The 24,215-nt window shown below is 46.4% G+C and overlaps 1 protein-coding gene across 1 annotated transcript; it reads left to right on the top strand.

The window, feature by feature from the left end:
* Positions 1-18: 18 nt before the first annotated feature.
* On the top strand, positions 19-3,727 carry LOC120843105 (GDSL esterase/lipase CPRD49-like). The gene is made up of 2 exons (XM_040214337.3): positions 19-662; positions 3,283-3,727. The coding sequence occupies exons 1-2, from the start codon at positions 207-209 to the stop codon at positions 3,487-3,489; spliced, it is 663 nt and encodes a 220-aa protein (XP_040070271.1). The 5' UTR covers positions 19-206; the 3' UTR covers positions 3,490-3,727.
* The last annotated feature ends 20,488 nt before the right edge of the window (positions 3,728-24,215 follow it).

Below are 24,215 nucleotides of genomic sequence, written 5' to 3'. Positions count from 1 at the left end.
TCTTCTGTGGTCGGGTCTTGGCCGCGCTGCTGTCGACTCCGGTCACGCAAGCTATTTTGACTGATTTTTCGCACTCTTTGAAGCGTTTTGTTTAGCATTGTCTTGTTCTTTTTAGCAATACATTTTTCCGTATCTAGTGCTACTCTTTGTATTTTAGCTTTGATCGCACCCCCAGCGTGCCTCGAGTTTTGGTAGCCGGCGATTCGATGGTGAAGTACTTGCCATTGAATAGTCGGTTGGCTGTTGAGGTTGCGCCGTTTAGTGGTATTAGAATCGAGCACTTGTTTTCCCAGGTGTCTGAGAAGCTACCCGATTTTGATGTTGTCATCCTACACGTTGGCACTAATAATTCCCATATTAGTGCCAGCGTGTACATCGACAAATATCGTCGTCTAGCTGCCCAGATCTGTGAACGCAATCCAATGATGCAGATCGCCTTTTCTGCCGTTCTTCCGAGACGGGAGAATAGGTTCTGCTCATTGGAATGGCAGCGTAGTCACGCTGCAGAGATCGAGGCTTCGAATGACCGTTACCGAGAGGTGAACTCGCTGCTGCGAGAGTTGTGTCGCAGGGAAGGGTTCACGTTCCTTGACGGGCTAGCTGACGAGTGGCACCAGTGGATCCACCGCGACGGCGTCCACCCAAACCGGATCGGCAACAAGGTATGCACACGTGCGTTAAGTCGCTGCACTAAAGAGCGCGAATATAGGGCGGCTACGATTGCAAGGCTCACCGTAAAAAGGGGAACTGAAAATTGACCTGCGCACGTGGCGAGCTAAATTACTGGTTGGATTCAACTGGTTGACAGAACGGTGCCAACTCCAGCAACGAAACACGGCACAACTTGGAAGGTTGAACAGTCTTTATTGTCAAAAACCGAGAATGAAAATAAATAGGTTCGGTGACGTTCACGTTTTCGGATTGAAGGAAGCACAGCGTAGCTCTAAGGACCGCTTCAGTTGCCTCGTTAGCTAATTGCGACGATTGAATCGCCCTTTCAGAGCTAGTATTCGTGCGAGGTGAAAGATTAGCCGCTGGCGTCTGTCAGCATCCGTGACGACGTCCCTAGCTTCTCTCCATCGCGTGAAGAAAGGTGCTCACCCGTGTTTCCGCGTTGCGCAGGTGAAGTCCTGATAGGATGCGGTTGCGCTCCCACCTTACAATCAAACAATTCCAATTGCTTGTGTCACAACAGCTGCCAGTTCGGGTAGACTTTCCGCCATTTTTACCATTGTGCTCTCCGCGGCTGTTTTCTCTTCCGTCTGGTTTCTCCCTGGGTGCCCTCCGGTCGTTGAACTGCATCTTTCTGCCCTCGAAGTTCACCGTTGGGTCGCAAGAAGCGCAGATATGGTTTTGACATTTTCATAGCGACACGTTTATCAATACACCAACTTTGGCGATGGTTTCCCTTCTCTACCGACCACTGGATGGACGGATGGATGAATCCGGCTGAGCCCTTTGGATCGGGCGGTAGCTTACGCCACCTAGCCATTCTGTTTTACCATTTAAGCTTAGAATGTTTAAAGGTGAAAGCTATATTCACTCCGCACTGCAAAGAAAGTGAGGCTATAAAACACCCTTGCCATCAGTTAATAAGAAAATACCTAGTTTTCTCTCGCCTTCTGCCACCATTCACTTAATATTTGCTTGGTAATCTCTACTGTCTTGAAATCCACTGTTCCTTCGCTGTTTCTAAAACCCAATGACTTTATTAAATCTATGTTCTCTTCGTATCAACTATCAAGTGCTCAGCCGTCTCGTCCTCCTCTCCACAAGCAGTGCACACTGTATCCATTTCCTGGTACTTCGCTCTGTGTGTTCTGGTTTGCAGTACACCCGTCCTCGCCTCAAACAACAATGAGCTTCCCCTAGAATGGTCATAAATGCTTTCTTTGGCAATAACTGTTTTGTTTAATTTATAGTTTTCCAGAGCCGTCCTTGTCTGCATTCTCTCTAGCCACCAATCTCTTTCTGTGGCCTTAACTGACACCTGCTCTTCATAAGTCCGCTATAGCCTTACAAACTGTCCTCCTAACTCCCTAGTGCACTGTCTCCCTTTTGTGCCCATTGCCACCCATCCATTTGCCTCAACCAATCCTCAAATTCTATCTTGCTCACCGCTTCCCTGCTCTCAAATGACGCCCATCCCATGTCTCCTTGTACTAGCTCCCTGGTTTGGTGTTTTGCAATGTGTCCCCAAAGCCAGCCTACCTACTCTGCACTGTTTTATTTCTAGTCTCGCATGCACTTCGGATTTCACGCATAGCACTGCATTTCCAAAAGTCAAGCCAGGCACCATGACCCCTTTCCAAATCTCTCTCACCACCTCATACCTGTTGTAATTTCAAAGTGCTCTATTTTTCATTACAGCTGCATTTCTGTTGCCCTTACCTATTATATACTTTTCATGCTCACTGAGATATTCTGCACCATCACATATCCATACTCCTAGGTACTTGTATTTACTAGCTTTCTCAACTGTAATATTCTGTACCTTCAGCCTCTCAACTTCATCATCGTTAAAAATCATGATTGGTGATTTTTCACTGCGTCACATGTGCCATCTGTCGACAACGCGCAAAACTAATCCGCATGCGTGTCACAACGGCCTGCTGGGTCCGATTTAAAAAAAAAAGGGAGTAGGTCTTTGCTTCAATGTTTAATACATTTTATACATGTACATAAATGTTGATTTAAGTAAATATTTTTTATGCCACTAATTATATTGCAATTTATAAAAGGATATGTACATTAAAATTTGACATATTTTTTTAAATACATAAATGTATACCTAGTAATTAAAGGTTTATCCATTTCTGTAAATCTATATATTTAAGTTTTTTTTTTCCTTCACTAGCAAAGATCAATACACCCCCATCTTGTCGAAATGGACACGGCATGTGAACCCTAACAGGGAATGGGAAAACAATTGAAACTTCCCCTGGGAATCCCTCCAACCAGTTAACTCCTTAACTGGTCCCAGTTACCCCTACCCGTTCCCCATCTGGGCATAGTCAAGCCAGTTGACCCCTCAGCTAGTCCCAGTTGCACTCCTATTGATAACAGCCAATTCCAACTTGGGACCAGTTAGTTCCAGTTGTAACCAGTCGAGATGCCAACTGGTCCCAGTTAGACATTTTGGCATAGGTGCCTTGTATGTAAAGCTAAAGGCGCAGCACCTTTTCTGTGGAATCTTCAAGGCAACATCTTTAACAATTTGAACGAGTGAGGTGACTGCAGCTGACAATCAGCTTTGGTGCTAATGTCAAGTACCGTGTGCAGGTCCTCGCTGGGTTCATGGGCCAGCAAGTATGGAGCATCCTGGAGAAGATGGCCAGGGCCAAGATCCAGCAGGACCACAAGGAGGCAATGCCAGGGACCCGCTCGTGGGATGGCTGGACCATCAAGGGTGCCCCATTGACCGCGCCATGTTGTCTCTTCAGAATTCTCCGACTTTTCCAGCAAAGTTTTGTTAATCTGACGACATAGTCTTTCTAAGAGGCTGGGGAAATTATAGCAAAAAGTTTGTGGGCCTCACATCTGGTAACAAGAAGGCTCCAAAAACAAGGCCCCTTGAAAACTGAGCAAGTTGCTACTTGTGTAAATTGGCTCTGAAGAAACCAACAACTAGGCGCTGCACAGTCCGATGATTCTTTCCGAGTCTGAAGTGCTTCGAGGGAATCGGAATTTTGTGTTATAATGTGAATAAACTGTTCTGCATTGCAAATCGAGTTTGATGTTGTTTACTTACATTTGGGGGGGTGCCAATTTGTCTTATACCTTAGTAGTTACATCAACACACTGCATTTGATATCAATCCTGCCCCAACAATAGCTAGTGCACATGGGCCCCTTTTTTCCTTTCTGATCACTCCACAAATAATGCCCGGTGCTTCTCTGCGTGCACCAGAGCAACGTACGAAAGCTAACTGCGAGAGCACTGGCTTTTCTCCGCAGCGTGGAGTAGGTTACCAAAAAAGAGCTGGTGCTTTTCACATGCACCGGTGCGATGTGGGAAAACTTACAGCGAGAGCACGAGTGCTTCTCCGCGTGTACTGGTGCAACAAGGAAAAGCTTAACACGAGAGCATTGTCGCAAAGTATTAAGCTTGATACTAGCATTGTATTGAGAACACCACAGTTTGCAGAGACGTGGTTCATTACTCCGACAAGCTGGAAGTGCGCTGTGGAGGCATTTGTTTACAGCATTTTCAAAAAAATTTGTTTTACTGTCGAAGGATGTATGGCCATATCAGTAGATTATACAAAAACTTTCCAACACAAAGAATGGAAAGAAACTACAGTGGACTGCTTCCTTCAACCAGCAATGACAGTGATGAATTTTGTTGCTGGTTGAAATAAGTAGTAGTCGTCTGGAGTTAGTATTCTATTCCTTTTATGTCCAAAAGTTTGAAACCAACACTTTATTCTTATTTTCCTGCTAATCCTTAAATGAATGCTTTTCAGAGGCTGCTGGCCCAGATAGCTAACAATTTCTTTGTTTGCATTGTTCGGCCAAGCATCACAGCTACCAGATAACTGGGTTCTAGTTGCCTGGTAGAAAAGCTGTTTTTCTACCAGGCAACTGCACGTGCCGTCTCGATTTTCTTTCTTGAATGGCATGGGATTGGGCCTGGGTGCCATACTGCAGGAAACAAATGATCCGGAGCCCAGGTTCCACTTCCACAAGATGCAAGGAAATTCCTTTTATTGGGAGTGACAATAATAAGACATTAATATTTGGCTCCCAAACTCATTGCCTTGGTCGACACGGGAGCCACAAATTCCTGCACATCACATGCAGAGTAATTACTACGGGCAACGAACACCTATTGCACATGGGTAATAGCAAATAGTTACAGCCTATGCGATGTGGAATGATGTTACTGCTTCTTGCAGGCATGTCCACCCTATTTAAAGAAGGAGTCTGTGAAGATGTCCACCGATGCCTTTCTAAAGAACTACAGGCAAACTAGAGCAGAACTGTTTCATGTTCCTTCATGTGTAACCAGACATTTCGTATGCTTTTATGTGTGCTCACTGTGAATACCTCACGTCTCTCGGATTCAGTCATATGATGCCATCGCTCCACCTTGCCTGTATATATCTGCACCTGTTGCAATGTACCGTCGCCATTTGGATAATCTTGCATTTATTTGTTTGTTAACTTTATAAGTGTGTTTAGGATTTTTTTTGTTTGCTGGTTTTATTGTTTGTTTTGGTGCACCACGGGGCATCCAAGATAAAGACTGATGACACCAAAATAAAGATGATTATTATTATAAACCTGCTGCTGACCCTCCTAATTCGAGGGCCACAAATGACAGCCCTTTTTTGCCAGCACTATCTACTATCGCTGTAGCGCTGCCAAATCATTATTTGCAAAGAAAAGTGGTGTAAGATAATTCCTTGTGTCTCTGCGGTACAAGGCAGCGTTTGCCTTTGCCTGATTGACACCTACACAGAGTCGCAAATACTTTTCCAGAAGCTCTTGTCTCCACTATAATCAACTATATAAAGAACATGACATTGCCACTCTTTCTGAGCATTTGTGCTACCCACTTATCTACACACTTGAAGCATAAAAGCAGCAATATTACAATATTAGTAAGTTAGCTATAAAAAAATTAAACAGTTTGGTTCCTGCATGGGACATCCTGATTCAATCGACTTATAGATTCAGTGTCCATCCGATCGATTCCAGAAAAGCAGACCGTACCGAATTTCACCTGCAGGATGCAAAGTTATCTAATAGTATATCAACAAAATGTTGGAAAAAAATTGTTCAGCCCATCTTCATCCCTTGGCCATCCCCCATTGCCCTCGTATAAAGAATTGAGGGCTCAATGTCGCATGCTGCAAATGAAATGATTGGCAGTGGTCATGCACTGACACACATATACATAGGGTGGAGGATAAAAATCAAGTTGATTTAAATCGAAATCATGATTTAGACCACAACTTTAATCATACAGGTAAATTACTTTTAAAATGTAATTTAATTACTTTGCTCCAAAAGTAGTTTAACTACAGTTACAATTAGTACTACCTGAGAAATAACTCATTGCAATTACAAATTACTTTGCTGATGACATCATCAGTGATGATGACAATGCTAATGTCGGTGACGTCATCAGTGACGTCACTGATGTCATCATCAGTGTTGATGATGCAAGGATTTCCGGTTGGCACCGGAAATCCTTGCAAAAGTAGTTGTAATTGTGCCTCAAAGTTTGTAATTACTGATGCTAAAAAGCAAATAAAGTACAATTGCAGCTCCCTTTAGCAGGAAGTGATGAATTACAAATTACCAGAAAAGTAATTAAATTACAGTAATTTAATTACTGTAGTTAAATGACTACCCAAGTATGATTTGAATACCGATGTTTCAAATCAAACATTTTGATATATTAAAAAAAAAAACATTAATTTTACCCCTGGAACCTCAACTATTTTATTGTTTTCAGGTGTATTTATATTTTCATTCAATGTAAAATAATTATCAAGTAATATTGATATGGGGATAACGAGCAAATATAAGACTTCTTCGAGGCACAAGTAAATTGTAGGATTGAACGCTCTCTCTACTTTTCAGCTCGTTCTTCAGGTATAGCAAAACAAGGGAAAGGGTAGAGTCAACAAAGAACTGCGTGCGTGAACAAGCATACAAACTCAAATACCAGCAGAGAGAGGTATAGAATCAGGCAGACAGACTAAAGTATATGTCTCTGGTTGATCTTGCATATTCTAGTGTATTTATTATTTTCAGAGAAATTATATTTCTCTCAAAAAATTATTTTGAGAAAACAGTTTAAATCTAATCAATGATTTTTTCTTTTTTTAATTTCGCCAGTGAGAAATCTGTAATTTGGTTAGTTGTAAAGTCATGTTCAGTCAATCAATGTGGCCTATTGCCATAAGTGCTCTTCGGAGGATGAGATTCGCGCATGGATTTCTTGCAATAAATGTAGATAATGAAGAAGTATTTCTAGGTCGCTTTTCCGCAGTACACAACTTCGTAAGGTGAAGCGCACTTGCGGGTTTTTTTGCTTTCCTGCAAAACTCGGTGTTTAACGGAGAAGCACGCTTATGGAACGTTAGGTCTACTGCTTTCCCATCTTACTGCAACTGACAAGTACATTTGCTGGTTCTGCGCTTTCCCACAAGGAAAATACGTGCAAAAGGAAGCGCACTTGCGAGTTACTTGGTCCGCCGCTTTCCCGCCGTACAGCAAATAGAAGGGGGAAACCCTCCTTCCAGGGTACAAGCTCTTTTCTGAGTTTCAAACTGTTCCACAAGGCACATTCTCGTAGGAAGAACCGCTTTTGCGGGTCGCGCTATTCTGGATAGCGTGCGTTTTTAATTAGAAGCACGCTTGTGGGCTTTTTACTGCACAGATGTCATAGAAAAATGTCCTTCCACTGGCAAGCAGACTTCCAAGTTAATTGTATTTGTTCCTTGAAACCTCTACTTCAGCAATGTTGCTATTGTGATGAAGCACATGTTTCCTCCCACTTATAAGGTTAGTAGAAATAAATGGTGTACAAAACACGTCTTAGCTTCAGCCAAAACTCTGTACTCAGCATACAATGTGTATGTAAAAGAAAACACATGGTGGTATAGATTTGAATGATTAAATCAATATAAAACAGTAATAATAATAAAACTTTGTGGTGGAGGAACACTTCAAATGTTAAAATGTAAAGTTGCATAAGTAACGATGTACTAGAATAATGCTTTCTTTTTATTTCTTGCCTGTTTAATAGTTCCTACACTTGGAGAGTTCCTTTAATAATTAATAATCGCCACAATTCAGTACCATCTAACCTCTGAAACAATAATTACATTCAGGAAGTCATCTCCAGCTATCCCATACTCACCAGTTCAATCGATCATTCCCTTGCACAGACACATAAGCTACCCTAGCCTCGCATAGGACTCCAGCTCGACTGACTCAGGCTTTGCCATTTCATACATAATTTTTTCTGAATAATCATACAAAATTTAAGGTTTCATCAGCAAATTTTAATGAGAAGGAGATGGTGGTCTTTGTGTGAAATATGATTAATAAATGAAAGATTGTGGAGGGAAGGTAAAAAGAAAGGATCAACCAATCTGTGGGGGGATAGAGGTAAAAGAGATGGAAGAATAAGCAGAGAAGGTGCTTGGCCCCACAGCTTCATGAATTCTTTCAAAGGGGTCAAATGATGGTGTTCCCTCCGGTCATAATCTCAGACATAATCTCCTACACCCGCTGTAAATGGTTTGGCTCTTTGCCTATCATCTGTGTATTGCTTGCTGTGCTTCTGGTAATCAGCAATGCATTGGCGGAGTTGCTGCATCTCGATGTGAACGGGCTCGTCAAAACTTGGGAAGCCTAAGATGTCCATACGGGTACGCATTTTACGTCCGTGGATGAGCTCAGCGGGGGAGAGCTTCGTCGCTGCATGTGGTGTACTTCGGTAGACACCCGGAAACTCAAGGCCTGTACGAACGTTGGTTTGTTCCTGCAGGATAGTTTGGACGTACTGCTTAAGCACTCGGTTGAAGCGCTCAACCTGACCATTGGCTTGTGGATGGTATGTCGGAGACCGATGGTGGTAAATCCCTCTGGACTTCAGGAACTCCTGGAATATGCGGGATTCAAAGTATGGGCCATGATCAGAAACAATCACCTTTGGATACCATTCTCGGTTGAAGATTCTAATGAGGAATTCACATACAGCTTCAGCAGTAACTTGGTTACAAAGAGCTACCTCTGGCCACTTACTGAAGTAGCCGACTAGGGCGACTGCAAATCTGAATTGCGATGGAAGTTTGTAAAAAGGTTCGACAATGTCTATTCCTATTTGTTTCCATGCACCCGATAGGAATGGAACTGGTTGTAGGGGTGCCGCTGCCGTCACAGCTGTCTTGTCGTTCGTCTGACAGGTGTTGCAGTCTCTAATGTAGGTGTCGACCTCGATGTCGACTCTGGGCCAACAGAAGTGCTCGTGTAGACGCTGCTTCGTCCGCACAATTCCAGGGCGTGACTCATGAGCTAGATCAATGAGTCTATGCCGTAGCCAAATAGGTGGAACCAACACTTCACCACGTAGTAGTAAGTCATCCACGGAGGAAAGCTCTTCTCGCAACTTGTAGTATGTAGATAGTACTTTATCACATTGTTCCTCGTGACCCCATTCAGTGCAGATACACTGGATTACTCGAGGCAAATTAGGGTCTTGCCTGGTTTTTTTCTTGATCTCTTCTTGATCGATTGTGCATAGATTGCGTACCGGCAAGTGAATTCTTCCTTGTCGTCACTAAACTTGCTGCAATCCGAAGGATTCGGAGTAGGCAGGCGTGACAGTGCGTCTGCTACGACACTCTTGTTTCCTTTCTGGTAATGTACCTCGTAGTCGTACCTGAGGAGTCTCATAGTCCACCTGGTTATCCTCATTGGTTGTCGACCGGATCCTCGTGTAGAAAGCAAAGTAACGAGAGCCTGATGATCTGTCTTGAGCGTGAAATGGCGCCCGAAGAGAAAAAAGCGCCATTTCTCGCAGGCCCAAAGGCACGTCAATGCCTCTTTCTCCCCTGCAGAGTAGTTGCGTTCGACGCTTGAAAGTTTTCACGATGCGAACGACACCGTTCGAATTCCTTCCGGATGTACTTGCTGCAGAACCACGCTTAATCCGTAATTAGATGCATTGGTTGTGACGACGGTGGGCAGCACCACGTCAAAGTCAGTGGATTGCTGTTTCGTATCAGATCCTTCACAGCAGTGAATGCCTCTTTTTGTGCCTTTTTCCATTAAAAGGGAACATCCTTCCGCAGGAGCACGTGCAGAGGCTCCACGATGGTCGCAAAGTTTGGTACAAACTTGACGTAATATGCGAGCAGGCCGAGTAATGATCGTAGTGATGTTATGTTTGTGGGGGGTGAAGCCTGCATGATAGCCTCAATATTATCTTCGCATTGCTTGATTCCCTGCGGTGTCAGCTCGTGTCCTAGGAATTGAAGCTGCTGGACTGCAAAAAAAAACATTTGTGCTAGTTTAGTTTCAAGCCTGCATCTTGAAGGCGTGAAAGAACTTGCCTCAGGCGGGCATCATGCTCTTCTCTTGTGCGCCCGAAAATAAGTACATCATCCAGGTAGACGATGGTACCTGGAGTACCTCAGAGTATGCAGTCCATCATTTTTGAAAGGCAGGGGCGGCGGATGCCAGCCCGAAACATACTCTGGTGAACCTGAAGAGACATTGATGTGCCACAAATGCCGTTAGGTCTCTGCTTTCCTCTGCCAGGTCCAACTGGTGATATGCCAATGAGAGGTCTAGCTTGCTGAAGGTGTGGGCACCGGAAAGCTGATGAAAAAGTTTGTCGGGGCACGGTAGAGGGTGGGAATCCAAAACTATTGCAGTGTTCGGCTTGCATAGGCCTACACAGAGCCGGATCTGCCCATTCTTTTTGCGGGCCATTACGATGGGAGACACCCACTCCGAAGCATCGATGCGCTCGATAACCCCGGAGTGTTCCAGCTTCACCAGTTCCTCAGAAACTTTCTCCCGCACTGCGAAAGGTAGTCTTGGTAGCTTTTGTTGGAAAGGAGCGACGGAATCTTTTGTCTTTACCTTATGTACAAATCCTTTCGCATGACCTAATCCCTCGGAGAACAGATGGGGGAAGTCTTGTGTGATCTCTGGAAGGTTTCTCGCGGAGACCGTTGCCACCTGTCCTCCGGTGGGAGGAGCAAAGTTTAGTTGGATGTTTAGGCCCATGACAGCCACGCCTGTTCGTACGACGTGAAATGTGCAGGTGCTGCGTCTTTGAGCAAACTGTACCGGTGCGTCGAATTTCCCCAGAACGGGAATGTCTTTTCCGGAGTAGTCCAGAAGTGTTGTACTCAAACATTCCAACTTGTAAGAGTGGAAGTGTCTTCGGTAGACGTCTTTTGGCAGGATTGAAACGGATGAACTTGTGTCGACTAAACGTTTGGTGGGAACATGTGCCAGATGTATCTCGCACGTAACCGATTGTTTGGTAAAGCTGGTAGTTAGCACCTGGACTTGGTCGTGCGCTTGTTCCACTCTTCGTACATGGGATTTTGCTTGTGAAACTCCCTGCTTGCAAACGGAGGCGAAGTGTCCCTTCTTGTTGCATTTTCTGCAAGCTTCATTCTTTGCCAGCACTTAGGATGGTCCGCCATGTGGTGCGGTGATCCACATCTGTAACAAGTGCCGGACGACTTGCTGGGACTTGCCCTCTAATTTTTGGCTTTTATTTTTGCCACTTGTGAACTGGATCCCTCTTCCGTCAAGAGCTTGGCCTTCTTCATCGCTTGCTCAACTGGAGAGGCGATGGCAAGAGCAGATTTTAGGGAAAGTTCAGACTCATGTAGGAGTCCTAGAGTCCTGTCGACTGCACCAATCGTGTTTTTAATACGAACGCCTATGTCAGACAGTACAGAAAAACCAGCTGCTCCATCTCGTGCTCCGTTCGTATCCCCCTTCCTCTTCGTCCTCGTCTACCAGCAGCCAGGATCAGCTTGTAGACACAACAGAGAGTATACGCTGCTATTTAATAGAGTTGCAGGACGGTGAGGGCGACGCGCTCACTGAATGAGTCGAGTATCACATTCATACATTCGTCCCCTTCTGTGTTCCTGGGTCTCGGGTTTTATTACCATGTATCACATTCTACTCTGATAACACTCTACGCATTCTACTGCAGTGACAGGGCCAGGCAACATATGTGACCGAGTGGTCCGGTCAGCTTTAACCGTGAGTGTGTCATATGGTGGGCACACCTTTTCAGTACTGCTCGGTTTGATCGAAGGCGCAAGTGTCAACACCTACACAAAAATCAGCCTCAGAAGAAAAAACTAAATCTGGTTCTATATAAAAACAAACAAAAAGAACAAATGCATAATATGTAATATTAATATGCATGATTACAAATCGAGTTAAATCTGCAGTTACAATTCTTTGCTTCAAGTTGATTCCCAGTTAGGTCCCCATTGGTTCCCAACTGGAACCGGCATATCTCAGTAGTAGTGAATCCAAGTGGACCCAGTTTTAAATCTAACTGGCGTACCCGCAACGACCCCCCTCCCCCCTCCCACCCCCGTTCCCTCCCGGGGTTCCGCGGGAGGTCCCGGGGGTCGCTCCTATCCGTTCAACCTTTTTGCAGCTGGGTTACGCACACTTACCACCTGTAACTGAGAACCTTAACGTAACTCAGCTGTCGGCTCGTTGAAAACTACTCATTAGGTGCGATAATCAATGATAAGGTCTTTGCAACAGCGAACACCCATCTAAGCGCGCGGGCGCACTCGGCCGGCCGTCACTACCGCCGGTCACGCTGGTGCAAGAAAGCATTGAGCGTCGTGCTATGTTCCGCTCGCTGGCAGTGTAACGAAGGCTACGGGCACGAGATCAGCTGCGAGACGTTTTTTTCACAGGACGAGCGCCCGGGCTGGAGGAGCGTGCAATGTACAATGCAAGGGACAGCCGATTCGGAGCACACTACCGCACGCGACGCACGCGCTAGGGCCACGGCAGCCACGCCCACGATAATAACGTCACGTGACACAAAGACAATAAAAATGTATTTATATGCATTAATACTATTTTTATAACTCACAACTTTTGTCAGGCTGCGTTTAAGAAGTTGTAAATAAACAAATGTTGTGACAAAAATGTTTAGTCACGTGACCTTTTACTGTAAAGCTACATTAAAATCGAACGGGTTTATTTTTATTTGTACTTATTTTCAAAGGCACATTATATTCTGTATGTAGTAATGATTTATATTAGTTAATAATAATTAACAAGGTGACGTCACTTCCGTTACGTCACTTCCGGCGTCGGAGGAGTGATTTGCACACAGATGTCACTCCTTCGACGGGCGTCGGAGGAACTGCGGCCATATTATTTTGTTGAACAACTGATGGGTTCTTAATGACTTAATATTATATTGACATTAAAACAGTTTATTAGCAATATAGTACGTAAACGCTTTGCGACCCATGCGTTGTAAAAAACCGGATATGACGTTTTGGGTCGACGCAACGTTTAGCGTTGCGTCGACCGGGTCGACCCAACGCCGGCCTTTGTTCCGCCGGAAATGCTATCACGACACATAGATGGCGCTAGCGAAGCCCCATGAGCCGCCATTTTTTCGACACGTGGGGTTCTATGGAAGCTTCGCTACCATATGTACATATACCTTGGAAGGGGGCCGAAGCACCCGCCGAGAAGAGACGACACGCAGCCTGGTTGTGAGGGTGGACGATGACTGACCGGAGCCCCGGAGCAGCGTGTGCTCAACGGTGTTTGGATGGATGGATGGATGTTAATGGCTATTCCCTTTGTAACGGGCGGTAGCTTGCGCCACCTAGCCTAAGTCTAAAAAGACAAAAACGTGATTCCTCCCGCCCTTTTAAGACCAATTTTTCTCCCCCCAACTATCACCAGGCAGTGTGGGATATCACCAGGATGACCTTCGGGGGATCGGGCAAAAAAACTAAAAAAACATCACCCCCCTGCCTCTTCCCCCCGGCGAGGGAGTCGCCAATTTTCCTCTGGTCAAACCTTTTCGGCGTTACCCCAGCACCGGACCCACTGGGAGACAGGGTTGAGACTTTGGGCCGGAGCCACGCGGGAGGGAGTCCCAATTTTCCTCTGTCCCGCCTGTTCCCAGCTGTGCTAGTTAGTTTTCCATCATTTAATTTTCCCTAGATAATTTCCACCAATCTTCTAATCGTCTCTTTGTCACTGTAATCTGTTTTTCTACCATCCCTCCATCGTCGCCAGTGAAACCCAGGGCCCCGGCCAAATCCGTTACCCCTTCAGGGAGGGCAGGACGAAGCCTCGTGCACTTCAAAACCAAGTGCTCCAGTGTCTCGCTATCATTATGGCAGGCGGCACATAATGTGTCGGTCTCCTGAAATTTAGCCCTATACGTCCTTGTCCTCAAAACTCCCGTTCTTGCCTCGAACAGCAAAGCACTTCCCAGTGAATTGTCAAATAGCTTTTCCTTTCTTATCTCCTGCTTTCGTGACCTGTACACTGCTAAAGCTGATTTCTCCTGCATTCTCCCCTCCCAAATTTTCCTCTCCGCCTCTTTCACCTTCTTTTTCACTGACGTAGTCTGTTCAGCCCCATCACCAGTGTGTAGATATTTAAATTATTCGGTGAGGTGAACAATGTTGCCCGCCGAGCCTGGCGGCCACAGACGGGCGGACTGGAGGGGGGCGCCACTAACTTGTCACACTTTCGAAAACCCCCCTGGCTCCACAACGTTGCCCTATTCGTGCTCCCACGGAATCTATTAGAGTAGATTTGGGACATAGCCATGGTTAATATAGTACATAAGAACACGTACAGATCTCCACCTTTTATTGATAGCAACTCACCGGAACAGCTGGACGATCCAGAACTCCGTGGCCGATATATATAAATGATCTAAAGGCATCTACGCGCGACACACGTTCAGAACTTTGGCGCGGCGTCAATTCTTGACCGGTATCCAAGCGTGCGAAGGCACAAAGATGCATCACTCGGTGTGCCAAGGAAGCTTTGATCGCGCCGCAACACCGGCGACACGTTTTCGATGAGTTGTACTTTTTGATACGGCTTCACGCACATTGCACTCGCTAAACACATTCACACGGCGTCGATTCTTGGTCGGTATCCAAGCGCGCGAAGGCACAGAGACACGGCACTTCGGCGTGCCAAGGAAGTTTTGAACACGCCGCCAGCCCTTTCTTTCGACGCGTTGTGCCTTTTTCCTGCGACACTGCACTTTCGTAAAATTTTCCACGTGTTCACAACGGCAAGTCTCAACAATACACAGAGTCTCAAAAAACTTCCTCGGCGAATGACGACGAACGAGTAGAAAACGTGTCTACAGCCAATACCACCTAGAAGACAAGGCCTGCGCATGACGTTTCGTTAGTAGATCCCCGACCCGCCCCAAGCGGCAAACACCCCGAAGCTTGACGAGAGTAGGGGCTCCCGGCGGAGCACGGGAGAAAAGTGATCGCAGAGTGGCGAGCTCGGAGCCTCCGCTAGCAGACGAATTCTCCACAACGAATTCGTTTTCCCTATTTCCGTGCGAGGTGACCGATGAAAAACTTTGTCCCGGGTATTCGCTGCTTTGAATGTTAAGAAAAAAGGTGCCACCTCATAAGTGAAGGACATTTTCTTCGCGTGGGAAGGATGTTAGAGCTTTCAGGTTGCAATTTCGGGGCTCTCCCGAAGAAAACACCCTGTCACAACTTATGTAAGCGAGACAAAACACGAATGTATCTTCGCATTGTCTTTTGAAGAAAAGGGCAATGTACCAAACTTTTAGAACGTAGCGACATTTCAACTTTACTGTTATTATCAGTCAATTTGTTTCGTTGTTGCAGCTCCCATTTCTCCTTGCTTATAACCGTTTTGTCGAATAGACAAATAGGATGAAGAAGCAAAACGCAATTTCGAACCACGTACGTTATTGCGATCTCAGTATGCTCTGGAAGGAGTCGATTGTGCACATGCAAATTTGACGCTATTACTGAAATTAATAAAAGCAACAGCAGACTTCTTGCGAGTTCAAAAGAAAAAAAAATAATAAAACAAGAACAGCGTTGTAGTGCAAAAAAACAACAACAAAAGGACTGTCAGCGCCCGGGCGACTAAAGTCTTCGTCGCCTTCTACGCTAAAAGTCGGCACCCTTTGGACCGCCGTCAGCAACTCTTTCCATTTTTCAGTCCACTTTCTATTTTTATTTTTGAGGAGCAGCTTCGATGTGTTCGACAACGCGTTCTTTCTTCCTTCTGCTTTTTTTTTTTTAATTTTTGTTCTATGTGTGTATGTTTTTGTTTACTTGACGTTCGGACCATCGTGGATTTTGTTTTGCCTTGTTTGGACCTAGTTTTTGCTCTCTTCACTTCGGCGCTTACAACCGCCAGTCCGTCTGCTACGCTGTTCCCGGACATTTTGAGGGCCGTCTGCAACTTTGTTGTTTTCTTCTACTGTCGTCTGCAGTGACCTCCTATTTTCACCTTCGATTGAGTTTCTAATCCGAAATCTTCATACGTGTTTTTTGGTATTTATTAAATATATTAAAAAGTGCAAGCTCGTTCTACATTTATATTCGAATTTTATTTGTCTACGCCGGAACGTCTGCTATGGGTCATAATTTAATTAACAACTGACCGCCTTCGGGCATACACCAGCGCATACTTGGAGATGGCAGGCATGTCATGTGCGATGTGTTAGAAAATCCTTCTTCCGCTTCCCGAAGCCCGAATAAACGTGAGTAGTTAAGTTGCTGCAACATTAAAATAAAGCTAAAACAAACCACTAAAAACAAAAAAGAGCTCTTTTTTTTTATGCTGCTGCTTTCTATTTTTTTCTTTTTCCCCCTAAGCGCCGCAATGATCGTCGTCGTTGAAGGAGTTTCTTTGCTGGGTGATTTGTATCTTTCTGTCGTCGGCTAACGTTTTGTTTTATTCGCCGTTGTTTGCTACTTGTTCCCCATTTCTCTTCATTTTCGCCTGAGAAGGGGACCCCATCTTTCCTTAAAGTTTGGAAAGTGTTTGCACGGTCATTTTCTCGTTACTTTTTTTGTTTTTGTCATGCTGCAGCGGCTGGTTCACTTACTCTGTTGTTTGCACACGTTCTTATGATCACCTATTTAGGTAAGAAACTGACACAACACAGTCTGTAACGGATCAACAGTAACCTCTTACGACGTAGTTCGAGCAGCTAAACGCCTTTCTTCCGCTTCCCAGATGCGCTCCAAACGTGTAATCCCCTGAGTGGCCTTTGAGACCGCTAAATAGACTGCTCTATCTTTGTTTATGCGCGCGTTAAAATTTGATTGTCATTGCAGTTGCGATCAGTGAATTCCGCTTCGCAAGCAGACTGACCGTAATGAATTGTTCAGCTGTTAGGGTGACGAAACCGGGATCGTAAAGCGTCTGCTTCCGTAGACTCCGAGTCCTCTAGAGGCGTTCGCCGCCGCGCTCCCGTGGGGTTTCGGAGGAACTACGCCGCATTTACTGGCCGCCACAGCCAAGTGCGCGACTGCTTAGCGCGAGCTAATAACGAGCTGCCACAGTTCACTTGCAACGTGCATGCGACACCATTAAGATTGCCGGTCTTAGCAATGCGAGCTCGTTCTGAGCACGACCACTGATGCAGGCGATGGAGCAGACGATGTAGCAGACGATGGTGCTCATCCGGGCTACCTAGGGGGCGCTGAGGGGATCTACTAGTGATGACGTTTAGAGGAGGAAACGCGCAGGCCTTGTGTTCTAGGTGGTATTGCTACAGCACGCTGGAAAACCGCAGCAAAAGGCTAGCAAAACGGGAAATCGTATCCCAGCGGGTTTGCGTCCGGTGGCTTCACTTGCGGGGGCGGCAAGCGCGATCCAGCAATTGTCATTGAGATCAGTGGCTCTGATGAATACAACGAGGTAGAGGGGCTTAGAGCGATAAACCGGGGTTCCGGTCTGCACTCGAAAGTGACCCCCATAAGGAGGCTGCCATTGTACGCAAATTTGACCACACGTCACATGACCAAACCAAATACGTGACGTCACAGGAAAGATGGCAGCGCCCATGCAGCGGCTGGCCCCAGCTGGGCCGGAGCTTGTCGGATGCTTTGTTGGTTGTCGCAGTTGTCGTTCGTCTCGGCGAGTTGATTTCAGACGCGGAAGCCGTCATATGAGGCCGGTCGAAAGCGAGTTCAAAGTTCAGCGTGGTGTTTGACGTAGGTATAACGTGAAAATACGGAGAAACGGTGTGCATTTCGCTGGTGACCGACCGGGATATTGCCACGGAAGAGACAATCTGACCTACGTTGCTCGGACCTCGGATTGATTCGGATACCGCTAGGATAAAATTTAAGGCGACGTTTCTGTGCTCTCGTTGACCATCGGAATCTTCGAGGTTTGCAGTGAAGCGTGTGCAATATATTTGGATACACAGTTTAGCGACGGAAATTGCCTGAGTCGTGCTTGGCGGTGTGCAATCACGGTGCAGCTTCGATCAAATGACCGAGGGCTCACTTCGGTTGTGCGGCGCACCGGAAGGATGCCTTGAAGCTGGTAGTTCCCGTGCCGTGCTGAATGATGCTGTGCTGCTTACAAATTGTTCCGACGTAGAAGTGCACTTTCACGGAGCACAGGTGTGCGGCGCACCGAAGAGCTGCCTTCAAGCTGGTAGTTCCTGTGCCATGCTTTAGGTGATGCTGTGCTGCTTCCGAAATTGTTCCGGCGTAGCCGTGCACTTTCACGGAGCACAGGTGTTGCAGTTGGTATTGATCCCGCTGGCCTGTCGCACGTTTCGTCAACACAAACGTTTCATCCACACTCGTTACGCGAATTGCAAGCTGTCCGGACATTTCACCGAGCGTGTTACGTACCCAGCTCACGCCGCTTTGTGGCAACAGTCTGCAGTGGCTCATTGCCAGAAAAGTGGTCCCACATCCATTTCAGTTCAGTTCGTCCACGGCAGTCGCCAAACCCCGAAGGAGAGGATTTATTCGGACAGAATGCCACTAAAGCAATGCAGCTTCTTCAGTGGTCAGGATAGATTCTCTTCTGCTAGTTTTGTTATACTGTCACGGATCCTTGTTCCAGTCCTATCTTCTATCAATATTCACTATTCTGGGACACTGCAGGTCATGCTCAGCTGTAATCGTATGTTCAGGTGGAGGTACTGGGCACCTTACCCGTAGCCCTTCACTCTGTGTGAACCCGGCGGCTCTTCAGCCGAGTTACCCGATAATGGGACACGGCTGGCGGACTATTCTGCGTCTTATACCCCTGTCGAGCCGTAGGCAAAGTCCTGACCCGAGCCTGGCAGAACAACCGCAAGACGACCGAGTACCACAAGGAGTAACCTCGGAAATACACCACGAAGCACCTGAAATCCGAGCCAGTTGCTGCTACCAGGAAAAACCACCGGAATTCGGTGTCCTGTCAGAAAATCCAAAGCTGACTAAGCCAACAATGACAAACCTGTAGCAGCAAACCGTGTCCCCTCCCACCATTGTTTGCATGCCCGTCGCAAATCACACTCCGACGCTTTTTCACGCAAGCTGTATGAAGACGTCAAGGACTGGATTGAACAATATGACAGTGTCGCCCGCCACATTGGGTGGACAGACAACCAGCTCCTGCAGAACCTATACTTCTCGTGGAAGCAACTGCCGGCGCCGGTCTGAGAACCGTGGATCCTCCTTAACGTCATGGGAAGTTTGCAAGATCAAGCTGAAGCGTGCATCCGTCAGCCAACATCAACGAAAGAGAGCCGCATTCTTGATTCTGTCCAGGACACTGCCCCAATGAGAGCGCCACCGCACTCGTGGAGGATGTTTTGCGCTTGATCGAGCGCCCACGCCCACGCCGACCTTGATGCTACAGAAGACAAGAACCTAAGAATCCCATGCGCCCCACGTGAGGGACAACACCTTCGGCAGCCTTGTCCGCAACCCCCCAACAACAGTCGAAGTGTTCATATCACTGAGGCTTCCAACATGGAATGTGCACTGCATGCCCGAGCCTGCCACTATGAACAACTTCCCGGCGTCTCGACACTCGAGTTGTCCAGCTACTACTTCGACGCCAGCCTCCCAGGCATCCACGACATCACCCACGACGTTGCCTGGGAGGAGATCAGGAAGCTACTTCCTGCCATCAGTTGCCCGGCTTTTATTTTGATTGCCGAGATTGTTTCGGAACAAGTTTGACAGGTATTTCAACCGAGAGTTCTGCGAGCGAAGCGGCATCTGACAAACCAAGGGCAACTTACGCCACAATAGCACGACGACCGCCACCGGCTGCCCCTTAGTATTCAATGCCAATTCAATGAGACACTCTAACGCCGAAGCATTTCCGACATCGTGTGTAGGTCCGCGCTCAACAAAGTACACAGAGGAAAACGTAGGTGATGCGAATGTGCGACCGAAAACCACTTTGCTACCACTGCATGAAGCCAACCATGTCTACCAAAGCAGCCCGTACCAATGAATTGGTCTGCGAGGGTTCGTGCCAAACGACCCTCGATTACGTCTCGAGGAGCGACCACGGGAGATTAAGGATTACCTTCGGCGACCTTTGTCCCTGGTGCTGAATCGAAGATTCTGAATCCCTGATTACCCCGAAGCTCCTCATGTCCATCACCTCAACAAGAGGTAAGCACGACAAAGCAGGTTAACGGCGATGCAGTGACAGTGGATTTGGTGTCGGTTGTCGTCCAAGGACAATACCTAAAAACTTGCTGACACCAATTTTCTGTGTCCACTCCACGAAGCACACAATTTGCAACTTTGAGGGAGAATGCCCCTGAGTGACTTGAAGGAATAGAATGGTTGGTTGCTCTCAAAAGTGAACTGCAAGCATCACCAGACTTGGATAGCAAACAAAAATTGTTGCCAGCTTTCAAGTCAACGGTACAGCAAAAGGCACAGCCACGTAAGCAATACATGCCCGAACTTGCTACATTGATGCCGAAAACTACCAGGAAAATTTTCGGATTAGAAGCCAGCCCTGCAGCTTCAGTGCACATGACGTATGATTACAAGACAGCATCAGTCGGTCAAAGTTGCCACTCGACCAAACTGAACACCGACGTGCCAGGAGCGTCATCCGACAACAAGGTCCACAGGTACTACGACTGAACGCCTGACACGAGACTGTCGCAGAAAGAACTCGTTATGGAACCATTTACTAAGAATCAATAATTTTGTAATCAAGTGGAAATAAACATATTTGATACACTAACCAGATAAACATATTTCCGTTTGCCTTCATGCCTTGAGAGTCTACACACCGAGAATTGTGTCCATTGCATGCTCTGGACCTTACGAGGACACTCGCATCTCTGACCCTTCAATATTAATTAATGGGAAATACCAGACTGGCAGACTTGTTGCATGGGGCTGCACTCGTTCAACCTTTCCTGAACATATGGTGCATCCGAAAACCAACTCCAGTGATGTGAAAATGTTATTTATTAATTTATTCCTTCCAGGGGCCTTTGTAGGCATTGCAGAGAGGATACTTAAAACTACACACATGATAATAGCATTAAAGCACACTGCTGTAACTTGTTAATTGGAAAAACAAACACACCTCTGAGCATATAGTTTAATAGTATGTGTTGATGCATTGTTATATAGCATGACACTTCCTATATGTATGACACAATAGACCCTTTGCAGAACCTTATCAAGCAACACAACCGTCACCATTTTTTTCGGCGCAAAGCACATGAATGGGCCCCAGTTCACGTCGAACGCCAATGCAGCATTCGAGTCCAATAGGTGCTGAGCCGAATTCACAGGGATGGCGGACACAACATTCTTGTCGAACAAATACCCAAAGTATGAAAGCCTGGGGTAATTACAGAAGTAGCTACTGTAATTTGTTTCATCAGAATTTGGCAGACGGCAAAGGCTACGGTCTCGGTGAGTCAATACACACATTGGAGAGAGGCACATGAAAGCATATCACCAGAGTGCTCGTCTGCACAGATTTGTCACACACCTTCGCTCCGTCTCTCTGATTGGCTCGAGGGGGCCGTGGCGGTTGGCCTTTTCCAAGTTACGGTGATGCCAAGTATAGACAGCCCACACTTTTAAAAAGAGTCTATTGAAGAGACCGAAAGGGATGGTAGTCAACATTTTTCAACAAGACTGCTCTCCAGGCAAGGGATGAACACAAATATGAATCATCTTATCCAGGTAATTAGAACAATTAAATAATTGACCGACTAATACAATGCACTCTTGATGGAAAAGAGTATAGCTGCAATAAATCCTACAAAACAGAAAAAAATGCGCAGTTAATCTATGCATGCACCAAAACAGTTGTTCTTATAGCAAGTCGAATAGCTTTGAAGCAGGTGCCTGCAATGATTTATTCTTCCCCATACTCAATAAAACGCCAACCTCATAGCTGAAAATAAGGGTGCACTTCGCACTCACACACACACACAAAAAAAAAGGAAGAAAAGCGATCGAACGTAGAATCGTGGATTAGCACAAAAGGTTAAAATCGCACGAGCTTCCTCGCTAAAAGTTGCTATGGTTGTTCGGTGACGGAGGGCTGAAACAACTTCCCTTAGGCCCTAACGCGACGTATACATTTCGCGTAGATTCTTAGATAATTCAACGTTCAAACAAAGCTAAGAGAATGCGAAAATTTCATGTTAAAAGCACTCAAAGTTCTATCGATCCTCGGACACATCCCGGAATCCAAGCACCGGTACGGCGATGCAGAGCTGATGCTGTCTCACAGGCGTTGATCCAGAGCGATCTTGCGCAAAAACGGTATAAAGTCTCATTCCTTCATATTTTCACATTATACCTGCGTCAGCGAGCACGAAGAAGCCCGAAGTCGTCAGAAAGCAGCTGCACATCACGGCTACCGCGCAGAGAACAAACTCGCATCCGCCAGCTCTGGGCGCTGCCATCTTACCTGTGACGTCACGGCTCTTGGGAGGTCACGTGACGAGTGGTCACATTTGCGTAAAATATGGCGGCAACCGGGGGGGTGCCACTTCCGAACTTCCGGTTTATCACTCTAAGCCCCTCTACCTCGTTGGATGAATAGCAGAGATGAATAGATAATAAATGGCTGTAATTTTTTTTTAAATAAAGTGGTAGCTTGCGCCACCTAACATTAAAACTTTTAGAGCGGGTTTTTCCGGGTTGAGGCGGCGTCGCTGTCGGCGCAACTGCGCTAAATTTAGCGGAACAACTTGCGTCACATGAATTCCATTTAGTTTGTCCGCTATGTCGCCGGAAATTTGACGTCGCGAGACACAACACTAATTCAATTCCCCTCTAAATTTAGCGGGGAATTGAATTGATGTTGAGGTCACATGACGTCAATTTTCCCGCTAAATCTAGCGGAGAAACTTGATTTGTTCATAGGCGACGTAACACCAAGTCATGTGACGCCATTTCCCCTGTTAAAGGAGCTGTGCAACGATTTTAACGTTGAAAGAATTGGCATCTTCTGCTTTTGATATTGTTCACTGTGTCACAAATGACAGAAAACACACCTCCTTTCATCGAAATGTTGCGATTCCGCCGCTTAATAGGATGTATTCACTGGCGGCCATAGCTGTGTGCGCGACTCAACGTTACTAAAACACTCAGTTGGGAAACTCGCCGTCGAAACCTGGGCCGCTGGCGTCCACCGAGACCAGGGTGTAAGATAGACAGGTGGGGAAGCGAGAGCCAAATGAGCGACCGGATTGTCTCCCCCTCGGTTTTCTCTTTTTCTGTGGCGCCATCTATGTGGAGCACCGCGAACTCTCACTCCGAGTGGGCGACCGGTGGCGACCGGCTAAACTGACGGAGATGATTTCTCGTGGATTTTTAATGGAGGACTTTCGTGCTCTCGGTTTATTTTGCGCACTCTCCCATAAAGTTCTATGCAAATCCAATTCCAATTTTTTTCCTTTCGCCGCAGCGCCATCTGTTGCAAATCGGGGGTACCCGCAAGCAGACGAGTACACAATCCGGTCACGGCGCTGCGGTAAGCTTCTATGGGCCGTTTCCCCACCTGTCTATCTTAGACCCTGACCGAGACAGAGCTAAATGAGACAAAAGCGCCACTCTTTTTCGTTTGTCTGTACTGCGGTCACCTTGAGCTTTTTGAAAGCCTGTTTTTGCGTAAAAACAAACGGAAAAGACTCTTTTTGTATGAAATTTATTGGAGTTTAGTACAAAAGAGGGGCGCGTTATGTTTTTTTTAAAATCTTTAGTTTGCAGGGTTTTGCGGCACAATTAATATTGTTTTTATACAACCATGCCTCAGCGGGCCTTTCAGGTAGCGCGTCCCGACCTAGGTGCATTTTAACTTCGGTAGTTTGACGCGGCGCGTCCGCCGGGGAGGCGGGGTGGTACCCCCGTAACCTCTTCCGATGTATCCGTTCTCAAAGCCAAAATAGAAGTCACGTGCAGTTCCTCGAGTAGCCGCTGCGGGAGAAATGGTGGCGTTGTGTTCGTCATTAGCTCGGTGCTCGGAGACAGATTGGGGCCGATTTTTCGAAGCTGTCTCTATGGCTACGTTTACATGGATGCGACTGCAGCGCATCGGATCCAGTTAAAGGGCAACTCCGGCCAAAACTCAAAATGAATTAAATTACTGGTATCGCTTTAGTGACACAAAATACGACCCCAGCCAAAATTTCACGTCCGTGGGACGCCGCATTCTCAA

This window comes from Ixodes scapularis, unplaced genomic scaffold, assembly GCF_016920785.2.
Source record: "Ixodes scapularis isolate PalLabHiFi unplaced genomic scaffold, ASM1692078v2 PGA_scaffold10__122_contigs__length_95168666, whole genome shotgun sequence".
Lineage (NCBI taxonomy): Eukaryota > Metazoa > Arthropoda > Arachnida > Ixodida > Ixodidae > Ixodes > Ixodes scapularis.
Note: the sequence above shows the minus strand (reverse complement) of the source record. Positions and strands in the feature narration are given on the sequence as shown.

Excerpts from the sequence above, each read along its gene's own strand:
- LOC120843105 (XM_040214337.3), top strand. The coding sequence starts at position 207 with ATGGTGAAGTACTTGCCATTGAATAGTCGGTTGGCTGTTGAGGTTGCG. Across the intron at positions 663-3,282 it reads CAAACCGGATCGGCAACAAG|GTCCTCGCTGGGTTCATGGG; the intron begins GTATGCACACGT and ends TACCGTGTGCAG.